Raw genomic sequence first — 22610 nt, 5'->3', positions numbered from 1 at the left:
GATAATGCGGTGAGAATGAAGAGTTGCTAAGGGAGGATTTTATGGATATGTCTGCATATCGATCGCTGCGTTCTCAGCGGTTTCAGCTGACAGCTGCACCCCCTAAGTGATTCATGAGATATTCTGTGGGATCAACAAAAAAAAACAGAACAGGCTGTTGCATCTATCAGGTGTTTGTGGTGCCCACATGAGCCCATCTGTACAGCCTCATTTCCCTCAGTATGAGACATCATACATCTTTCACCGCGGAGACAAGACTGCAATACATCTCAGCTCAGTGTTGGAGTGTGGAAGGAGTCAAATTCCCTGTTACGCTCAGTGTAGAGGGAAAGGCACGCCATTTTTATTTCATAATGAGACTGATTCACAGTTGACAGCTCAGCGGGAACAACATAATCATGAAATATAAAGTAGACATTCAGCTCTGACAACCTCACCTCACCTCAGCAGCCCCCCCACACACACCTGTATTACTGCAAACTTTCAGAGCAAATCACTTTACTCCACTTTCCTCTAGACTCAATCGGTGTATTTTCCCTCGTTCTGTTTGTTTCCTCTTTCTCCAAGTCTGCTTGCAAATCAATCACACGCTCCCTATAAAATATAAGATGTGTACAACTTTGCAGTCGAGGGGAGTCGGTCCTGGGCAGCAGCTACATAAATCCCCTGAGTGGTCCAGACACTGCTGGAGGTGGCTGATGGTTCTGCTGAGACTGGGTGGCTGATGAATGTGCAGACTGGGAGGTGATGGGGAGAGGTGGAGGGCCCATGGGACAGCAGCACACAGACGTAGAGAGACAAACGTATTTAAGAAGATACAGCTGCAAGACGATGAAGGCGTGCCATTGTGCGATGGGATGGAAGGGACCACCTGATATCATGATTGACGGCCCTGAACTGTGACAGTAAGGAAATTATGAGCATGAATGAGAGGAGAGAATGACAGGATGTATGAGAATACTGTTCTTTTTCTGATTAAAAGGACAAAAAACCAGACTGGTGAGCAGAGTTGTTACAGAACTAGTATGATGATTTCCTATAATAGTCTGAAATCTACTCATGTGCTCCTCAGATCCAGCGCTGGCTTTTGAACGGTGCAGCCGTCAGCTCGTTCTGGTAGATTATGGACGTTTTCCCTCTGCAGACTGTTGCTTTTGCTGGTCTCTCTTTGATGCACTTGAAAGGCCTCAGCTCGACCAGTATGTATTGCACCAACTTGTTGAGTTGAGATGTTCTCAATGCTACGGTATTGCATCATTGAATGGCTGCAACTAAAAATACTCACTAGAGGTTTTACAAAAATAAACGGACTTGTTGAAGGTTGTTGATTAAAGCACATTCACGCTCACATTACCTTCTGGAATGATAGAAAGAGATGGGTGGTAAATATTCCTTCAGTAACCATTTCATCGATCTGCAGAGGTGATCCGGAGTAGGAAACTCTATTACGTCCTCCTTAAATCACTACTATAAATCTACTTAATGACAATTTCATCTGTGTTCTGTCTTTTCCCCTGCAGGGAATCGAAGGGCTTTAATAAAAGTGTTAACCCTGCAGTTCCAAGAAAACATAGATCCGCTATAACTAACCGTTTAGCTGTACATTTGTGTTAAATTGGTGATAAAACAGCTGACTGGGTCTTTGTGATGTCATGTAAATCCGATTCCTATTTGTGAGAGAAAGGGACAAAAAGCATAAAAAGATAAGTTTATTTTGGTTCTTCCCCACCAGTAGTTTATCCACAATCAGACTGAAATAAAATATAGACTAAGGTACACAAAATGCAGGGGATTTTTAATATATACCACAATTAATTTCATGGAGACAGCATATGTGCATACTTTATAAAGACTAATGCCAATATGATGACCACTGACGAGGGAATAATCCCATGTTTGGGATTGGGTTGGATTATTTAGGACTGTAGGACGAGGGTCTGGGAATCTTGTTAGTGAGCACAAACAAAACACAAAACCAAATCACTTATCCATAGAACAAAACAATAAATGGTTTCACCCACAACTTCCAATGACAATTCCGTTTTGATGCAGTAATGGATTATACCCACTTGCTAGAGATAACACTCAAAACAATCTTTACCAACTCACAAAGCTCTGTAGTTGTTTATTATCTAGGGTTCATATATAGATATATGTAAATATCTATATATATGTACACACACGTAATTAAAATACAAAAAAAAAAGTTATTAAAGTGCTTTCTACTGACTCAAACACACAATCTCTGAGAGAATAGTATTGATACAGCATGTTTGAGAGTTAAAAATCACTTATTTTCTGATTAGCTGTGTTCATCAGTGCTTAAGGGATAAAGACCAACAGATGTAAGGCATGATTGCAATCGAATGGTTAGCTGAGAGAGAGCACATCTGTGTCATAGGTCACACATCACACATACGCAACTTACAGTGGCAGTCAGATGTAACCAATTTAGGTGTTATCAAAAGTATACGTAACGATCTGTCAAGCTCATATACTAATACACCTGTGAACTATCGGCACCATCGTAGCAGATATAATGGCAGACTTCTGTGTGAGAAATGTGATGCGTACGCTAAAGGGACATTCTTCTACTAAAATACCAATCATGCCAATTTTCCTCGTTAGACTTTGTTGATTAGACACCGCTGATCAGAACCGAAAATGTTTCCTCTTCAACTTATGAGACGCATTCGACAGAACACAGCCTAACACGATCAATTTAAACGTAACTCCAATTGTTTACCCTTGTGAGGAAAATCCCAAATTATGGAAGTTCATCAGTTTGATTTAATGACGTATGTTTTTAAAGGTGCGTAAAACGTGTCAACATCACTCAAAAACCATTTACGAAACCATGAATGGCCCTGCCCCGTAGAGACCCGATGGCATTGAAAACAAATGTCAGGATAAAAGCTGGTTAATAAGGGAAAAGAGATACTAGTTGGTAATATGGAGGTAAACTTCTCCAGTACTCATTCCACATCATCTGAAGAACTGGCATGATGTTCACAAAGCACCACTTTCTGGTTTACAGGACACAGTCATCTTCTCGCAGCATTTCTGCTGAGTGGGTATAAAAATATAGACATTTGAGACCCTGAATATATGTTCATATGTGATTTTCTGCAACAAAACAAAACACAATTTACAGCTGTCCCACTCAGTGTACACACTGTCTTTTTTTTTAGACTTCACCCCCATCTAAAATGTGTTCTTGCATTACCCCTGGGGGGGGGGGAGGAGGTGTACACCCATTACAACACAGAACGGAAATGATAATGTTGTCATCGTCATCAACAGCATAACGTCCGTCGTTTCTTTGTTAATACACTAAAATTACCTCTGGGTGTGTGACACAGATTTACTCGGGAAAGAGGAGTGGGTTTGTGTGTGCATTACATCAACATGTCTTTGTGATGCCTGGCTATGTGCTGGCTCTTCTCCGAAGGCCTCCTAAAGCCCTTGGTGCAGTAGTCGCAGCGGTGGGGGTAGTCCTTGGTGTGAATGGAGATGACGTGGCGTTTGAAGCCAGAAGCGTCCGTACTGTTGTACTCACAATACTGGCACTGATAAACCTTCCTACCACTGTGTGTCTTCATGTGCTTCTTCAGCTCAGCGGGCTGCCGGAAGCCTCGCCGGCAACGCTTGCACTTAAAAGGGAGGTCCTTCGTATGCAAGGACAGGATATGGCGACTCAAAGTGAAGGTGTCGGGAGCGTTGAAGTTACAATGCCGGCACTGGTGCACCTTGTTGCCTTTGTGTGTCTCTGCGTGTTTCTTCAACTCCGAGGGCCGGTGAAAGCCTTTCTCACACACGTCACACTGATGGGGGAAGTCCTTGGTGTGAACGGAGATAATGTGTCGTTTCAGGTCACTTGAGTTGGTGCTCTTGTGCTCACAGTGTGGGCACTGGTGGGTCTTGTGGCCCTGCACCATCTCTATATGACGCTGGAGTTCCCGTGCATCGGCGTAGGCTTGGGGACAGTGGCTGCACTTGAAAGGCAGATCGGCGCCATGCTTGCTCTTGATGTGAGTCTTTAGGTTGGACTGATCTGCACAGCGAAACTCGCAGTGCGGGCAGTGGTAGGGCTTCTCGCCTGTGTGGGTCCGCATGTGTTTCTTCAGCTCCGACGGGTGGCGGAAGCCTTTGGCGCACTCGACACACACGTGTGCAAAGTTCTTACTATGCACAGCCAGCAGGTGACGGTTGAGAAGGCCTTGCTCAGCTGTCTCGTAATCGCAGTACTTGCAGTGATGGAGTTTGGGCTCCCGGTCCTTGACGATGAGCTTGTCAGAGCCCAACGGGCTGGACTCGTGGTAGCGCCGTGCATATTCGCTGTATTCTGGGGAGCGCTCGTTGTGATTCAGCAGCTTGTGACTCTCCAAGTGGTTGTGGAAACTGACCTTCTTGTTGGTGGTAAAGTCGCAGTCTGTACACTGGTACTTCTTTTTAAGCAGGTGGTCCGGGTGGTTCTTCATGTGGCATTTGAGGAAGCCTCTTGAGCGAAACTTCTTCCCACATAAGTGGCAGGGGTAGACAGTCAAAGGCATGCCGTCTGGTCCAATGATAACAGCTGGAAGAGATGATTCAAAAAGCAGTCAGCAACTTCTTTTAAATTGTGAAATGTGTATCATCACATCATACATATTTCATCATCAAAGAATTGTATGCTGTTCACATACCAGTCTGACACTGTCTGATATCTCCTTTCTTCTTCTTCTTAGTTTTGGGTTTGAGTACACGGTTGGCGCCCAAACCCTCTCGGATTTGCAGAAACGGTGTAGCCGCTCCATTCTTCACCTGGTCAATGGTATTACCTGCACAGACGGTTTGCATTTCATTTTAGATTGGTTATTGAAAAATATGCTCTATGGCAATGTTATAAACATGTTACCTATCCAAGCTATAACATTTGCTGTACAAACAGACAAAAACTGAAGAGACTGAAGGTTGACTTTTACTTATTTCCAGCTATATAACACCTGTCCTGCAAAATGGACTGAAAGCTGTTTCACAAAGGAACCTACTAATGTCATCATCTTCATCCTCATCACTGTCATCGTCATCATCCTCTTCCTCTTTTGGATGGTTCTTGACTGCCATGTAGACCATCTTGTCTCGGCCAACTCCCAGTCTGCCTGACGATGCAGCTTCCAGGTCAGGGTGGCCATTCTGGTAATCATCCTCCGTTATTACCTCTGTTCCACCTGGAAAATAAAAAAATAACCATTTGAATCAGGACCATGTTCTTCACTCAACTTAACAGGAAATAATCTGCCTGTGGTGTTTAAATGATTTGAGTCATTATTAAGTCACTTGCCCAAATCATCGTCTGCTTCAGCTTTGAAAATGTAGACTTTGATGACCTCAGAGCCATCCTCCTCTTTAGAGTCCTTGTCTTCCATCACCTCAGTGCTGATCTCCAGGGGAGTGTCTCCTATGTCCAGCTTCTCTCCCACCTCATCCACTACAGTAACACAAATAGCCAGTTATCATAAGATCATAAATCATGGCATTGCATAAGAACAATGTTTATTAATATAAGTTCTCTTATGTCAAGCTGTCTTACAGGAGATCATGAGGTAATCCTCAGAACTGCTTCTTCCATCATCCTCCTCATCAGTCTGCAGGGGAACAGCCTCAGCTGGCAGCTGTTCATGGATTATGGTCTCTGAGTTTTCCTCTGTTACCATCAAGCCTTCTGACACCAGCTGGTGGTCCAGAGTATTGTCCTGGTGCTCAGACAGCAGCTCTGCCACAAACACTTGATCTGGCATGTCATCGTGGTGGTGGTCGGAGTCCTGGATGAGCTCTGAGGTTAGGACATGGTGATGATGATGGTGGTGATGGTGATGATGATGGTCCAGATCTTCCTCTATTGCAACCTCTGTGCCCAGAATATTGTCAGGCATGATTACACTGTGTTCTGAGGACACCATGTCTTCAGTGGTAATTTCATGGGCTTCTACCCCTTGAGACTGAAGACTTTCCACGTCTACCTCCAGGCCTTCAACCACTTCTGCTTCTAAACCCTCCACTTCCACCTCTTCCTCAAGGCCCTCAACAACGTGAGCTTCCAGGTCCTCAACATCTACCTCAGTTTCCAGGCCCTCCACCACATGTGCCTCCAGACCCTCCACTTCCACCTCACCATCTAGGCCCTCGACAACCTGAGCCTCGAGCTCTACCACATGTGTATGCAGCTCTTCGACCACTTCTGCCTCCAAGCCATCAACATCGGCATGTAAGCTCTCCACCACTTCTGTCTCCAGTTCTTCCACCACCTCAGTCTCCAGGCCTTGAACCACGTGAGTCTCTAGGCCTTCCACCTCCAGCTCATGCTCCAGGAGGATGCCCTCATCCGTCATCACATCAGAAAGAAGCATACCCTCGGGCACAGACACCACAATGTGCTCGCCATCAATGTGAGCCAGACCCCCCATTCCTGCAACTGTAAACACAAAAAACACAGAGGAGTGCATGACAAGATTTCCATACAAAACAATGATGATTAAAGCTACAAAACCATTTTGTTGTTGTCGTCGCTGCACACTAGATGAAGATGTAGCACCTTCTTGTTTGTTTGTCTGCTGTGAAAATGTCACACTGACCATGTAATGTTACTATGACTTTATTAATTAGGCAGGCAATTATGATGAATGGCATTTGCACCGTCAACATGACAGATGTGATGCAATAAGCCTGATTAGTAAGTGTATGGATTGAGTGTCTTATCCTGGTGAAGAATAATTACATGATTTCAAGTAATTGCAAATGTTGACACTAAGATCTTTAGCTAGAGCATCAGTTTCACTTGTCAGGTAATGTGTCTTGGTTTTCATGCTGCATGCTGAAATGATTAGTTGTCACTTTGTCCTATTTGACCACCTACCAAAGTCTTGCATGATCATAGCGTGGGGCATCTTAAGCTCCTGAGTGTGCAGCTCCAACACCCCGCCTCCTTGATCCATGTCTTTACCCAGAAAAAAAACTGAAATTACAATGTACAATGTTAGTATTATTATTATTATTATTATGTTTTTACTAAGAATAAAAGCAAATGCAGCAATTAACAATGCCACACTGGCTAGTATTAAATACATACCTTTCACATTTGATGAAAAAACCCCTTAGAATACAACCAAAGGGATATTATATGTGCTTCCTTCCATCAAGGTAAATCAAGCAATCCCTCTGACAAAAAGAAAAGAAAAAGAAAGTTGCTCAAGTTAAGTCTAAGTGTTCTACAGACATTACAACACACAGCATTTATGCATGGGCTCGGGCTTATAATATGGCATAATATGGTGCTAGTGCTGCCACAAAGTATGAATTGTATGAGAAACGTTAAAACACAAGGCAGAAAAACGTATTTTGCTGCCACTGAGAATGCGGGCAGTTGTGTTGTTGACCGCTGGCTCCATCCATTGCTTATCACGAGTACTACAAGGCAGCTTCAACCTGAAGTCATATAGCCATACACCTGGAGCTGGTTGAGCCTGATGGCTGCAGCCCAGCTGAGACAAAGGGCTGTCCCGCTCAGTGTGCAGGAGGATGAGCTCACGGGCAGTGGCTCTGATTGCTCTTGAAAGATGAGTTGTTTGTGTGAGACCAAATGCATTGCCATCACATGACGGTTCAAATGAGCCCAATGTGTACTGTCTGCATGGAGCTGTAGTGACGGTATGGCTCCCTGGTTTCTACGGTTGTATCATATTGGGGCATAACTAACACGATGCTTCCCGCAGTTTGTTGTTAAACGGTATTATTGTCGGGTCTCCGCATAAAACTACACATGCTCTGGGTTTATGGCCGCCAATGAAAGTACCGCAGACGTTATGCAATGCATACTAGGGCGGCTACCGCCCTCCACCCACCAGAGCTAACTAGCTAGCGAGCTAGGGCTCTTCCTCCCATCGCCATTTTGTTTTAGCATAATTGCTAATTCAAGGAGCGCAACAACCGATCTCATTTGGCCACTGCAGTTTCAACTCCACACAGCGTTACATATGCATAAAGGCACTAACACGAGCAACAGATCAACGTGACGTATAGGATGGTTGGCTTCGCCTGTCGCTCTAATCTGCGCGACGACGGCCGTCCGATCGGCTAGCTAGCCTGCTAAGCTAGGCGAAGCGGCTTGTGCCGCATTATCTTCCATGTTGTTTTTCGAAAAGGCTGAAAGAGGCCCGCTACGGCCGACTGGGCCCTTGCGTCTTATTCCACATACCTTTCTAACAGATTCAGAATAATTTTACCTGATAGCGTCGTCTTCTGACTCTATCGGTGTTTCTCCCCCTTCTCAGTTTTGTCTGTTATTGTTTTGGTTTATTTTTGACGGTAAGCTAAGTGCGGCCTGCAGTTTTGGATCCCCGGGCACCCTTTGCTAGGCCTCGGCCAATCAGCTTGCTTCCTGACAAGCAGAGGGAGGGCGGGGGGCAGACAATGCGTGGCCTCGTTTACCGCTGATCCCTTACTATTTGCGTCATGCATAAGAGAGCAGAGTTACATTAACACAGACATTCTCACAATGGGAAACATATTTACGCCCGGCTCCGAGGCGTAAAATTCAAACGTTGTCACATCAAGAATTATATTTTTTTTATGTGGTTGCAGACTTCGCTCAGACTTTGTATGCGTGGATGAGGCCTGTGGGCCATTTTGTCACAAGGGGCGGGTAGTGTCGAGCACTCGTTTGTGAGGCGTTTGGTCCATCATGCATCCAGGAAATACCCGGGAGTTGCTGACGGTACGGCTGCGGCCACTGCTTGTGCTGCGGATGTATTGCATGGTTTGACAAGTGAGCCAACAATACAAACGGACAACTTGGCATGCATAGATTAGATAACCAAAACAAAAAAAACAAACAAACAGAAATGCTGCAATTATAGTTTCAGAGTAGACTTTATTATTAATTTTCGTTACAGCTCCTAATTGTCAGAGGCACTCTGCATGAGGGTGCATAGCTGTCAAAGGCACAAGGCCCTTCGTGCATAAACATTTTCTTTATTACAGTGGTATCCAAAAGCACACTCAAAACCACCCCTTGATATGCAGTAAAAATGTCTGCAAAATGCAGTACCATAACAGTACCTTTTGAGATTCTTCTGGAGTTAGAAATAGTTTTACAGCTGAAATGCTCCTTGGCACAAACCATATTGTTTTCCCATGTTTTGTATTATGTATAAGGGCAGTGTGGTTTTAATGAGTTGCATTGCTGTGTAAGCAAAGAGCAAAACACATATACGACACAAATCTAAAGATAATCTTCACAATGAACCAATCGAACATTCATAAATTCACACGGATCATATTGCAGTTACATGGTGATCAGGAGAGAAACCCAACGGAACCAAGCATGCAACGCCTTCATCTAGTAGGAATTCACACAGAAAAATGAACAAATCACCAATATCTTCATTTAAATTTTCTTCATATCAATTACATCAACAGAACAATACAAACCTTAATATTCCAGCAGTTTCTCACAATTACCATAGAAAAATAAGTAAAATCGACAAACAAATATTCTGGAAGCTCAAAGTCGGTCCATATCACGAGTGGAGTGTGCATGTGTGCCTTCTTGTCTGCCTACACAGCCTCTGTGTGGGATGACAATGTTTCATGCGAGGGGAAGAGATGAGTCTCGATTACAAATCCAGTGCAGTCCAGCGCTCCAGTATGAAATCAGGGACCGAGAGGTTGTACGACAGTAGCTGTGTTCGTTGTACTGGGAGAGGCAACGGGGTAGAAGTCAGGTGAGGGTTGCAGCAGTGAACATCCTTCATCAGGCTCAGTAACAGCCATCTTTCCAGGATTCATCTGACATTTTATTCATTCCCAAAGACCTGTCAGGAAAAAAGAAAGATGACCTTCATTCAAGAGCCCAAGTATCAAATGGGACGACATAAAAACAAATCTACCATTATTAAAAGGACATTTTACTCAATTACTCAACATTGCTTAAATATATTTCCATTTAAGCACTGACCTCCTAGGGGGCTGTGAGAGTTTCATTCTGGTCGATGCCTGTCCTCGGCCCGCGGAAGCCCTCCCTGCCCCCGTGGAGGCTCTTCCAGGTATGTAGGTTACGCCGTTGGCAGAGCCTGGGGACTGGACCCTGCGGCCCCCTCCTGCAGGCGGTGCTTGGACGACAGGCAGACCTCTGGAAGGCTGACGACCGGCTGCCATGGAGCCCACAGGGGCGACAGCTTTAATTGGAGTACGCATGGAGAGAGGTGACTGGCCACTGCCGCGCAGCCGACTACAAGCCATACCTTGAATGGAAGAAAGACACAGTGGTAGTTTTGTTCAGTTTTCTTGTGTACAGTAGTCTTCAGGGCACTTTTATTCTAGTTTTTGCCTGTACATTTACATTAAATATATTATTGAGTTTATATTAAACTCAACTTACATGAAACCCTTGCTTCAAACATGTGCCGTGTCACCCATGTGCATGTCCTTGTGCAAGATATAACCAAAGTGGGGATGTACTTATAAAGAACTACCTCCATTCCACAGGGCACATTTAAATAAATCCTCCCAAATACGGATCAAACCGTATCTGTGGTCATGCGGAGGATTCCAGAAGGTAAGGTGGTAGGTTTGAAGTGACACTACAAAAGGGTTATATGCAAGGCAAATGCAGGTGCGAGTATATTGGAGAAGTGGTGCGGACCAGGTGAAGGGGGTAGGGGTTACCTGTGGAGGGGGAGTGAGTCAGGTGGGACATGCGGTTGCCAGAGCTTTGGAGGTTAGCCTCCATGCTGCGGCTGTTTCTGACTGCCTCCAGGGAACGTAGGCTGGTGCGGGGAGCCAGGTTTGGCATGCTGTGCCTCAACTCTTCTGGAACCACACATACGTAACACATTTACCATCAACAGTATGTGTATCATCACAGCTTTGGTGCAGTAAGAAATCTCTGTGATGGTCACTATGATCTTCTTGACCTGGGGTATATAGCCTACCTTCACTCTTGGCAAATTTAAGCAGCTCTGCACTGGGGCCCTGGAGAGATCGTCTGGGTGCTCTTGTGCGTGGGGCCCCGAGTCGGCTGCTGTATTCCTGACCGTGGTTGGAGGTGGAGGGGGACAGACACCGGGGTGAGCCTAAGGGTGAGGGGGTGAACCGATGTAGTCGCTGGGGCACGGAGCAGAACTCATCCTCTTCGTCCTCCAGGCTGTAACTGTCAAATTCCTGGTCGCTGTAGGTGCCGCCCCGGCGCAGGGACTGAAGGGAGGCTGTAGAGCTGCGGCGTGATGCTGATGCTGAGCTGGAAGCATAATCCTGCCTCAAACCTGGCAGCAAAAATTCCAACGTTAAAAACAAAATGGTAAATACAGAAAGCCACGTGCCATGGTCACAACACTTCTACTCACTCTCTTCCTGTAGGCGAGCCATGATCTGGACGTCAGTGAGATCCTGCAGCTTATAGCCCATAGAGATGGAGTCATCGGATGTGCTGAGCTCACTGTCTATGGACGACTGGGAGCTCATGGCCGAGTGCATTGTTGTGACACCTGCAAACACACAGTGGCATACTTGTTATAATAAGAGTGCATCTCACAAAATAAATGGTAACAATATTAACCACTACTACAATTACTCTACTTATCTACTCTAGAAAAACCGTAAATCCTCTAATGAATGCCAGTTATGAAAATAATGACCATGTGGTCGAATAAAGGTCAGGGGAATAATAATAACGAGCTTTCAAACCAAGATTTCCTAACAGAAAATGGACATCAGCCCCCCAAAAAATTTTAACTAATTTATCAGACTAACAGGGCCAATATTCAAGAATGTATGGTGTGAATGTAAAAGCTCTGTTTGACAGTATGTTTCAATTAACACGTCTTTTCACCCCGACTTCACTTGCCCAGCAGCATTAGTCTAGAGAGGACTGTCTCTGCTGATGATGATGTGCAGGAAAGCTGTATGCACAGTTCCTCTTGCAAGACGCGTCTGCCTGACAGAGGCCTAACTGTCACACTGAGACAAATGGGAAATGACTTCAAACATCCAGGGCATTTGGTTATGTAAAAAGTCTGGGATTAGACACCCGCAAGTCAAGCCTTATCAGTTCATGCAAAGATGTGTTATTTACAGTGTATTCATAACAACATCAGCATTGTTCGTCTATACACAGTTGTGTGCCAAGTGCTGTGACACAATGTGAGGAATAACGGAAGTGCAAAGTAACTAACAATCACCACAAAGTACATATCACCAGGATTATGTAAACCACATATACTTTGCATTATCACTGACCATCTTCCAGTACACTAGTGTTATGTTTTTCTGTCTGCCAGGTGCCCATTGTTCCCATTAACTTCAATACAACCTAAGAGAAGCTAAAATTCTTGATATAGAGAATTTATGACAGAGAATATTATGTCTACAGTCTAAAATATGATGTAGTTGTTGTGTGGTGATTTAAAGATTGGAGGGATGAATTTGTGATGCATTCATGTGTTGACTTACAGCAACCTTTGTCATTCATTCAGTGCTGTTCAATAAGGTAACAATTTAGTCTGTTTTATCAGGCCTTTCCATCAAAATTAAACCATAATAATATCTATTGTGATGTATAACTTCTACAATAATCATTTGCTGAATTTAGTATGGCAATTAAATTAAATGAATGGAAAACAGTGGCAGAAAATCAATCCAGAACACATATTGTATGATTTGAAAAATGGTTCAAAGTAATGTGCAGTATATGCGATACACAGTAAACATGCAAAAATGCCAGAATAGTCTAAAAATTACCATTCAGACCCCGAGGGGACACACTGTTATGCATTAGTGCACACACATATCAACTGACCTAAATCCTTACAAAAACTGAAGTCAATCCCACTGTTGTGTTGAGCAGACTATTAGGAGCACAGTGTGTTAATGTCATGCCATACCTGAGTTGCCACAGGTTAGTAGGGATTTGTTAGTTGATTTGTGGTACCCAGGAGAGATCAGGCCTGAGCCTGCCGAGCCTGCCTCTGCCGGGCTACTGTACATGTTCCGCCATCGAGACGCTGCAGGAAACAGGAGAGAAGAGGTTAGCGATCCCCCGAGAAGAAGAACGCTCGGATTGGGGGTGGATGGTGCAGAGCGACATGATGTGAAAACACAGCACCTCGTATCTGCAGCCAGAGGCAGATGGTGGAAAGTACTTTTAACAGTTAATTATATAGAAACAAATACTATAAAATATTCGGGGAAGGAGTTATATGATCAGACACCATTAAGTCATAATTTATAAGTCATAATTTAGTTTATAAAGCATTAAAAATGATTTGTAATCCAGTAATTTGGTGATGTCTGTGGAGGTGTGTGATTATTTTATGGCAGCCTGGTGTCATCTGTATGTGATTTCATGAAGTAAACATAATGCATGGCTGCACATAATGGCACTGGTGTTGTACATCTCCAATGAGAGGCTGCAGCCTGCTACATACAGTATAAAGCTGCTGTGGACCACAGATACCATAAAACTCATTGTTTATACATACATGCATACTGATTTAGTAGATAGTAGATTGTATGATGTTCAGTGTAATAGCAGGTGTAGGTGTAAATTGGAGCTTTGAGAACAAACTGTTGAAATTGCTTGCATATCAAACAGAGTTCAGTTTAGACATCTTTTTAAACATATTTAATTCACCTTTACTGCTAACCCATAGTATTTTCCAACAGGTTATTTCATATTCTGGTCCTGCCATTTAAAAAAGGAGAGCTGACACAGGGAGGAAGGTACTCCAACCCTGCCAATGACTTCATGTAGACATTCAGCCCGGGTGTGAATAGCTCTGTTGTTCCGGTTCTGTAGTGTGCAGGAAGTAGGAGTCGGGTAAATAATATATGGGGCCTGTTGGATCGGACACAATTTCTGTCCACACGTAGACGTTCACACCATGTACACATTCACTGTGAGCACTCGGGCTTTGTCATATAACTAAAACAAGAACTTAGATCTGTGCACATACACAATGGAGGTGAGCAGTAAATAAGAAAGCAGCCCATTCAAAGAGGGAGGTAACACTATCTCCTTGTATTGAATTAGCTGCCGTAATCTTGAATTAGGCCAACTACCCCCTAAGGCAGCGACATGTGACCCAAAGACTTTCAGATACAAACATTTGTTGATGGAAAAACTTGAACTTGAATACTGTGATGGCCTGAAAGATCGACTATCTTAGGGCTTACTGGTATCAATAAAAATGCAGATTGTGAAATATGTGGTTCAGACGTGTGTACATACTCTGATCCAAGCGGCTGATCAGCGTCCGACAAGCTATTTCTGTCTCTGGGCTGCGATGGTCAAGAGCTTGCCGACACCACTTCAACGGAGACTCTGGGCCTTGATCAGCTACTTGCTTTTTTGGAGACACATACAACCTGCAGAGAAGAGGCAGACGAGAAGAAAACAAACTGTTACCTGGGGAGACAAATGACACGAAGTAAAAGGGGATTGGGAGAATAACATAGAAGGGAGGTAGTTCAGAAAAAGTAAGCCTAATCTACTTTTTATTAAACAGTCTTGTCAGAAAGGCCCAGTAACCATCAAACAAGGATTTTAATAAAAACAAGGTGGAGATTTGTGTGAGTTATTGGCTTGTGAGGTGTGTGCACGCATGCCTCGCATGGCAGGAATGTTTTTTTCCACAATAAACATCATAGGCTCGGCATGACAGGCAATTAACGCCCAACCACTGAATGAAACAGCGATTAAACAAAGAACCAAGCCGTTTCGTTTAAAGCGAATGATGTAATTAGAAAAACAGGGAGTGAGCAAATACTTTTAAGTAATGTATTATAAAACATCCCTATCATCAACCTAGTTCTCAAACAAGGCTGCTGGGATAAATACATACAGTTGCCTCGTCTACTGCCTAACATTCTAGCTCACCCTGTAATGACAGACCACAGTCAGGTGGACAAATCTCTAAACACATAGAATTTAAAATCCAGTGTTATAGTTGGCTTTGGGAAACATCACATCAACATACGAGTTTCCGATGCCTCCTCTGAGATGTGCCCTGTGTTGCCCCAGTGAGGGCAAACATCCACTGGTTCACCACAAGCTTTGAGCTGACGGTCACATGGGCCGATCCTTTGACAAAAGACCCGGACTGACTGCTTCTGGACCAATCAACTACAAATCATCTTCCCATTGGACAAACACAACAGGACGCAATTCCCACTGGAATGAGCAACAATACAGAGAGCAATATTCAGGTCACATATCTGCAACAGAGTACAGCGTCAGCTGTGTGTGTGTGTGTGTGTGTGTGTGAGAGAGGGAGAGAGAGCTGGAGCTACTTCTTTCACAAACAATCCTTGTATTTGATGTGGAAAAATACTGTTCATTGTTCCGTTTGATCCAGAGATTTGGTCACATGTTAACACCTGATTATTGCCACTCACACATGTCACAGGTCTGCAAATGAAGTTCCATAACTGCTACACGGTAAAATAAAAACCTGAACAGAATTTGTGCAACCTACCTCTACAAAAATATGAAAGCGATAAGGAGAGAAGCATTTGTGGATTAAATCAATATCCATATCTGTTTATATCTATACTTTTGCAGTCATTCGATAACTTCACATTAGCTCTATAGGAATATTTTAGTTATAAAAACAGATGATCTTCCCTTCATTGTAAAACCAAGCGTTGTCCCATTTTGTGTTCAACCACAGCCAGAGGCCGGATGGATAACTTTAGTCAACGCAGCAAAGTTTATGATACATGATCAGCCAAGGCGAGGAGAGCAACTTAGTGGTTCTAAAGTATTTTTTCCTCTTGTGGAGATCTAAGACTATGAACCAAAAGCCACACAACAACAGATCCTTCAGTTGCTCGCAGCTCCAGTGTTTTTGTGCGTGTTGCAGTTCGGTCACACAGCAAGGTTGTCCGATCACATGCTGTGCAATCCCACCCAAAGCAGTTTAGCCATGCGGCAGCATCCAGCCCGGAGCAGATTAGATTATGTCGCCGTTAGGATTACCGCATGTTTTGGCTATGATAACCTCACAAAAGCACATATGGTATGGCTAATGATCCGAAATGAAAAGAAGTTGGGAATGGTCCGGCTGTTAAGCTGCTAGAGGAACCATCAGGCACACAATATGGTAACTGTTTTAGGCCGCCCAGCGCGAGGAGCATAAACAACCATGTCTAGACTGACCTCTAGAACACAATTAGCACGGATTATTACTAATTAACCTTCTATAACTGTTCATTTTGGGTAAATACGTTCTAAAAACCAACCGGCTTTCTATAATCTTCAACCTGATCTGCATTCAGGAATGAACTAATGCAAATATGGCTTAGTTGACCTTTAGTACATTGTGTAACAAGGCTTATCCCTGTCTGGTAAACCATCATAAACATTTTTATTGTCACATTTCCTGGAATTGATTTTCTCCTTCAAAGAGCTTGACAGAACATATTGCCTGTTGCATTTTTTATGCCTTGATAAGACAGCAGTTTCGTGAATGTAACTGCACAGTTATGACGTCGTCGTGGTAACAAAATGTGTCCACAGACGGACAGAATTATAAACACCTGGCAAAGTATTAAAAACCGCTTTTGTGGCAGTTCCCGCTACAGTTAAGTAGGTGTAGGTGTGTCCTGGATAACACACACACACACAAACACACACACTTTGTCATGGCTGGTAAAAAAAAGAACTTTCTGTTCATCATAACCTGCTAAACAGGAGAGAAGATAGGTCACGCCTGTTTGCTTACCGGTCTCGGTCAGAGAGATGAAAGGCTTGCTTAAGGGACAGCCTTGTTGGTTGGCCTCTCATTTTGAATTAACGTCACCTGCTTCTGAAGTGATTCACTCAGGCTGGCTGCCCTCACGTTTACCATCTTCTCATCACTCCAGTATCTCTCTATTCTCCATCTCTTACACCTTATGATTTCCTCTTAATTATAGTAAATATTCAATAATTAAATGAGTAAATATATATTTGAAATTACAAGAGAAGACTCTCCTTGATTCTGAGGGTGAAGAGGAAATGTAGGTTTCTTTCTTGACCAAGAAATAACTCTAATCGTACATCCAAATAACCTACAGCTACAGCACAGTGAGTGCATAGTCACTGCTTTGTGTGGGGCAGTAACACATTAAAGTCAGAGGGTAAAATGAAAAACAAGTGACTCATATGGCTGAAGGGGCTTCTCTACCTATACACCAGCGAATATAACATGCAACTGTGGCATCACTGTGCCCTGTGTTGCCAGAAATAAAATCCCCCTAAAGTTAACCCTTATGCATCACTACATATAGATATTATTTATCTATCCAGCAATGTTAGGAGTATATCTTTGGTGATAAAGGGAGGCCATCAAAACAAAGATACCAGAGACCAGCAGTGTAGATAATAATACATACCAACTGTCCTCGTCGTCTTCTTCTGCACACTCATCCTCCAAATCCAGGACATCAACTTCATCCAGTGCAGTTTGGTCCAACCCTGAGTCATTTTCGGCAAGAGTCTCTGACTCATAACTTTCCTGAGAGGGGCTCTCTGGGGTCTGTGCTGCACCGTTACTGCAGGTCAAGGTGAGAAAGCCCCCGCATGGACCCTGGTCATCGTCGTCGTCGTCCTCCTCCTCCTCTTCCTCCTGCAGCCTGATGGCAACGGGCAGAGGGGACATGTCTTCACCACTGCTGCTGTCCTGAGCGGGTGACAGCTCAAAGTCTGCGTTGCCCAGCTTGCCACCGTGCTCCAAACTGAGGTGGGAGTCCGTCTCCTCGTCACAAGTCAGTCGTTCATTGATGTTGTCAGAGGCTGTGAGGTTGCTGTTGCTGCTGGCTCCTCTGTGGATGATAGTCTTGCTGCCCCTGTTGCGCAGGGTCTCGTTCTGGACCTCCAACCTCCGAACAAGCTCCTGCAGCTTTCGGACCTCCTCCAGCTCCACCCCTGCCAGATCTTGACCCCCCTCTTCGTCCTCCTCGCACCCAGGCTTGGAGCTCTCCATGAGGCCAGTGGGACTGCCATCGTCCGCCTGTGGGACCACGCTGGCATTGTCCGGGACCACCATGCTCCTACTCTATTGGGAGGAAGAGTAACATTATGAAAAACACACAGCAGGTCTACATATGATCGCATTAGCTTCATAACATGCAAGCTCCCTTTATGTTGCTGACTACACTATTAGTGAATGGGCACGATCTCGCCAGCAACACAACAGCAACACATGCCGACTGTAGTCAAAATAAACACGTTAGCAGTTCGAATATTATCTTATCTACTTCGTTCGCATCCAACGCTTTTGGTCGTAGTAACACGAGCCAGATGTAACACCGCGCCACCTGTACGTTAGGTTAACTAGCCGTTTCCAGCTAACAAACATTGTACGTGTCGCCGACCACTTTTCTCTCTCTCTTTCGTCATACCGTTGCTAACTGCCCAGCTGCAGTTGCCGTTGCAATAAGCTAGCTACAAGAGGATGTACACAATTACATCTATATGAGCTTTAAACCTGCAGCAGCTATATTGAGGTAACGTTTTTTTTTATACATATGTTTGAGCGCTCTTGTTAACGTTAGCTCGGCTAGCATGCTAACAGCAAAACAGTCGTACCGGTGATAGAGCCGTGTTTGTCCCAGTTGTCCCAGCGAGCTGGTGACTGAGCTTGCCCGCCACTCGGAGCTCAAACTCCCCTGTCCAACAGCGAGCGCATGAATGAAGCAGCTAATTACAAAAGCCCCCTGAAATAGTTTCTAGGCTGGAAACTTGATTGTCAACACACGCGGGAAAGAGTCTCAGTTAGCTAGTCCATGTTTTCTTCTGGCTACCGCATCATCGACAGCGTTCATCACATCGCTCCACCGTGCTAACTAGCTTGTTGATGGACTTTAGTTAGCCCCAGTGTGAACAGACCTGCTGCAGCGCTCGCCCCTCCCCCTGTGAGTTTTCTGATTTATGGCGCCCCGTACGGAGGGATGTGGTACTGCAATAATATATATATTTTTTTGTAATACATATTGTAGCCACGAAGTGTCGCTGTTTACATAACATTCTATTAGTAATAGTTTGTCTCGCAGTGAAGACTGAAAGAATGTGAGACTGGGACACTATTTCCTGGACTAAGGAACTGCTGTTGAGTTTTTTGAAATACAAATAGTCAATTCTTTGGCTGAGTATGTCTATACAAAAGCGTGGGATAGTGAAACTGCGACATAAAAGAAATGACTATGCAGCAAAAATGTTAATGATTAAAACAATACAAATTATATGATGTTATTTTACATTATAGTTTATGTGTTGTCATTGTGCAATGGTTTATCTTCATGTATGTTGGACGTAGAATGGCACTGTTTATTTCTGTTTACAATGTTTAGGAAAAGAGGAACTAAAGGATGCTACTAAAAGAACCTGTATAACTTGTTTCACAAGAGACAATAATCATGTGTATATGTCACAGTGCTGATGCAGAGATAATTATACACAGCATGCAATAAAAATACAGGTGTGACAGGAAATAAGCAGCATCCAGTGCAATGCTAAAACATTCATCCTGTATAAACGTTTGTGTTTTAAGGCTTTGAAGGACACTAAACAAGATCTGGAGTTTGTTTCTCCCTCCTGTCACTTAATTGTGGCCTCATGTGTTTCTTCTCTTCGTGTGCTGCAATGTCTAGTCTTTTTTCCGTGCACAGACATGCCTGATCCTGAAAGACCAGTGACATGCATACAGTTTCTGCAGACTCATGAAAGCTATCGTTTCCTCAAAAAGTATTTCATGTTTTTATGTGCAGGCTTCATACAGCAGATTGCTGTAAAGTCTTTGTCATTTTGGTAAATTAATCCCAAACTGAAGACAATCTGATCGTACAAAATATGTCTTTGCTCTCAAGTATCTGCTTGCTGTTGTAGGAGCATGTTTCAACAGGCTTGTTGTGGAAAAACACCGCCTGCACTATCTTAAGCAATCCCATGAAAAAAAAAAGCTCAGCCACTGATCCACGTGATGCATTTCCTCCTTCCTCAATATGGGCTTCCCAAGGCATGTTCATTGTTTTTTTTTAATGCTACATGCATTTAAAAAAAGGATATGTGACACATTGAAACTAAATTAAAACTCCCTCTACTAACATGAACTATATTTAACGTGGAATGTGTAACACCTGTAGTGAATCCACTCCCTTTTCCTCAGCAGGCTTAGACCTGTTGTAACTCTAGATGGAGGAGGGTTTGACTAGGTGAGACGGATTCACTCAACCATTCCAAACTGAAGTCAAATATATGTAGCTCATATGCACAGCTGAGGCAAACTGAATATGCAAGGTTCAACGTTTTTCAAAAATGACATTTGGACATTTGATTTAACACCCTCATTTTTAACCTGAACGAGTGTTGAGTGTCAATTCATATCAGTATATTGGTACAATCATCGACACTCAACTGACTACTGCATTTGACAGTGAAATATGTAAGGGTCTATACTGCAACTTTTAAAAAATGTTCTTGCGTGTGCCACATCAAAAATTCAAATCTCCAACAAATCTGTCATTTTTCATTACATCCATATAGGCGATGTCCATGGAAACATATTCATCTGGACATGTAATCGTGCATGACAGCACTATGCAATGAGGCTGCCATTCGTGAAAACATCTGACCTGACATCATTAATCTACCCTCCACCAATCTTGTTCATTAGCAGTAAACACATTCTGCATGAGAAGGAAATGAGTGCCAGCCAATCAGAGGCAAGGTCTTTGTGGAATGTGGGTTGGGGAAAGAAATCAATCAATCAGATGGACGGGCCGATGGTTGTGAAAGAGATCATTTGGAATGCTAATGAGACGGCACTTGAACATAATTACTCCTGCACACTTATTGCTGGCGTACCATTGGTTAAGCTACAGTGGTGCACCATTGGCATGTGTACTGAAGGTTGTCGACCCCTCCTTCATTGAAATCTATGAGGCTACTGTATTTTACTGGCTTTCACACCCATTTTTTGGTATTTCCTTATTGTGCACACTACAGCACAATTTTGTCCCTCTGAATAATGCAGACTGTATATGAAGGGGACGACAATTCTTCCTTTAACCCTGTGACTTCTAATATTTGAAATCTGTAAATGCCATGTTCTTGACAAATAGTTTATTTAAACGATGTAATCCAGGCTTACTCGTGGTTTGTTTTTTTTCTATTTGATGTTGGCATGCTGTGATGTCCTTAGGTTATGTTTTTCTTGTCTTCTTGTCATTCATTCATCACCATTTTATGTTCAAATACTCACCTCCTCTTGTGCGTTGTGCTAGGAGGGTTAAAAGAGATGTCACATATCATGTCATTGGGGTACAACGCAGGTGCAGTAAACTCTGGTCTGCGTTTGCAGAACGGCTCACTAGCTGTCACACAATCATAGAACCTGAGGATGATTGATTCACATCACTGAGGAGTCTGCAGTGTGTGGGTGTCTTAGTCACATATTTTATGAACGAATAAACCTGAAATTATTTTAACAGTCTTTAATAAAAGAATATAAACCTATGAGTAATATTTGATTGAAACGTCTGTCAGCCCAGTGTCCCTTTGTTTCTCGGCCTGGTTGCTGTAACCTTCCCCTCCCATATATTTAGTCCGTGTTCCCCTTTCTCAGTGTCAGTTCTTCTTTTCATGCCTTGTCAAGCGTTCCAGACAGTTTTCAGTGTCTAGTTTATTTATCTGGTGTTTTTGGCCTCCGCTTAGTTCTACCTGAACCTTGTCATCTCCTTGTTGGTTTGGTTTGCATGATATTCTGATTAATCACTTTACATTACAGCTCAGAAAGAAAATGCTAATAATGGGCCAATAGTTGACTAATAAAGTGGAAAATAATTAAGCAAGATCCCCAAATTGCTCTCGATGCTAAGCCATTGTCATGTGAACGGGTAAAAGTAACTAAATGTAGTGTAAAGCAGCTTGAGTAACTAGTGAGCAAGAAAGGCACTAAATGCAGGTCCATTTACCATTATTATCAACATGAACTTCAATGTGATACTGTACAAATGACAGATAACACAGATTATACAGATACTGGTTTCCTAGAAACGATTGTGGTATTTTCTAATAACCATGTATTAGTGTTCCAAAACACAACTTCCCATTTCTATTTTTTCTATTTCCACCTTCTGCATATTTCACATTTCACACGGGAACTTTGAGAGTATTTAATTTGGTGCATGTTTAGTGAGAAACGATTTTCAGATGTGACCGAGGATTCTGTGAATTTTGAGTTTGTTTATATCCAAAGCACCAAAAACATGTTAAATCCGTTAAAGTATGAACTTTGTAAGGCAGCCCAAAAATATTTATGCCTCGTGCATAGTCGGTCCGATTTTATGAAAAGACCATCTTTCCTGTGGTGAAAGATTTCTTTGGGCAAAAATTATACTCGTGGTCTGAGGAGGACAAATTAGAAAGTACACCATACAAAGTACAGCATTAAATGTAACTAGTTTGATTTATTTGCCACTCATCGTTGGCAATTACTTAAACTATCTCCAGCCATACATTACTGTAGAAACAGCCTGGATAAAGTTCAAAACATTCTTGAAACAAGATTTAGACATTCACAAATGCAACGCAAACA

General features: G+C 43.2%; 2 protein-coding genes across 4 annotated transcripts; both read right to left on the bottom strand.

Moving 5' to 3' along the window:
* Nucleotides 1-1696: 1696 nt before the first annotated feature.
* On the bottom strand, nucleotides 1697-8431 carry znf711 (zinc finger protein 711). The gene is made up of 8 exons (XM_084010484.1): nucleotides 8262-8431; nucleotides 7109-7197; nucleotides 6896-6994; nucleotides 5573-6454; nucleotides 5324-5470; nucleotides 5031-5210; nucleotides 4686-4820; nucleotides 1697-4576 (listed from the first exon to the last, which is right to left on the bottom strand). The coding sequence occupies exons 3-8, from the start codon at nucleotides 6972-6974 to the stop codon at nucleotides 3399-3401; spliced, it is 2601 nt and encodes an 866-aa protein (XP_083866610.1). The 5' UTR covers nucleotides 6975-6994; nucleotides 7109-7197; nucleotides 8262-8431; the 3' UTR covers nucleotides 1697-3398.
* A 457-nt stretch (nucleotides 8432-8888) lies between these two features.
* On the bottom strand, nucleotides 8889-18868 carry LOC311013426 (SLAIN motif-containing protein-like). Of its 3 annotated transcripts, none has more exons than XM_084009493.1 (9): nucleotides 18605-18868; nucleotides 17410-18071; nucleotides 14264-14400; nucleotides 12918-13037; nucleotides 11382-11522; nucleotides 10971-11300; nucleotides 10705-10845; nucleotides 9995-10280; nucleotides 8889-9851 (listed from the first exon to the last, which is right to left on the bottom strand). In XM_084009493.1, exons 2-9 carry the CDS (start codon nucleotides 18060-18062, stop codon nucleotides 9797-9799), a joined length of 1863 nt encoding a protein of 620 aa, XP_083865619.1. In that variant the 5' UTR covers nucleotides 18063-18071; nucleotides 18605-18868; the 3' UTR covers nucleotides 8889-9796. The 3 variants fall into 3 exon arrangements, with proteins under 3 accessions (XP_083865619.1, XP_083865618.1, XP_083865620.1); XM_084009492.1 differs by having other exon boundaries at nucleotides 10705-10848; nucleotides 18605-18867; XM_084009494.1 differs by lacking the exon at nucleotides 12918-13037 and having other exon boundaries at nucleotides 10705-10848; nucleotides 18605-18867.
* Nucleotides 18869-22610: the final 3742 nt, after the last annotated feature.

The sequence above is a fragment of the Eutrigla gurnardus genome (assembly GCF_963514095.1).
Source record: "Eutrigla gurnardus genome assembly, chromosome: 5".
NCBI lineage: Eukaryota > Metazoa > Chordata > Actinopteri > Perciformes > Triglidae > Eutrigla > Eutrigla gurnardus.
This window is presented reverse-complemented; position numbering and strand designations above follow the sequence as displayed.

Coding starts and splice junctions, on each gene's coding strand:
- LOC311013426 (XM_084009492.1), bottom strand. CDS start 18,062: ATGGTGGTCCCGGACAATGCCAGCGTGGTCCCACAGGCGGACGATGGC. Junction 13,038..14,263: donor GATCAGCCGCTTGGATCAGA/GTATGTACACAC, acceptor TGTTTCCTGCAG/CGTCTCGATGGCGGAACATG. Junction 11,523..12,917: donor ACTAACCTGTGGCAACTCAG/GTATGGCATGAC, acceptor GTGTGTTTGCAG/GTGTCACAACAATGCACTCG.
- znf711 (XM_084010484.1), bottom strand. CDS start 6,974: ATGGATCAAGGAGGCGGGGTGTTGGAGCTGCACACTCAGGAGCTTAAG. Junction 6,455..6,895: donor TATGATCATGCAAGACTTTG/GTAGGTGGTCAA, acceptor TTGTGTTTACAG/TTGCAGGAATGGGGGGTCTG. Junction 4,577..4,685: donor TATCAGACAGTGTCAGACTG/GTATGTGAACAG, acceptor CATCTCTTCCAG/CTGTTATCATTGGACCAGAC.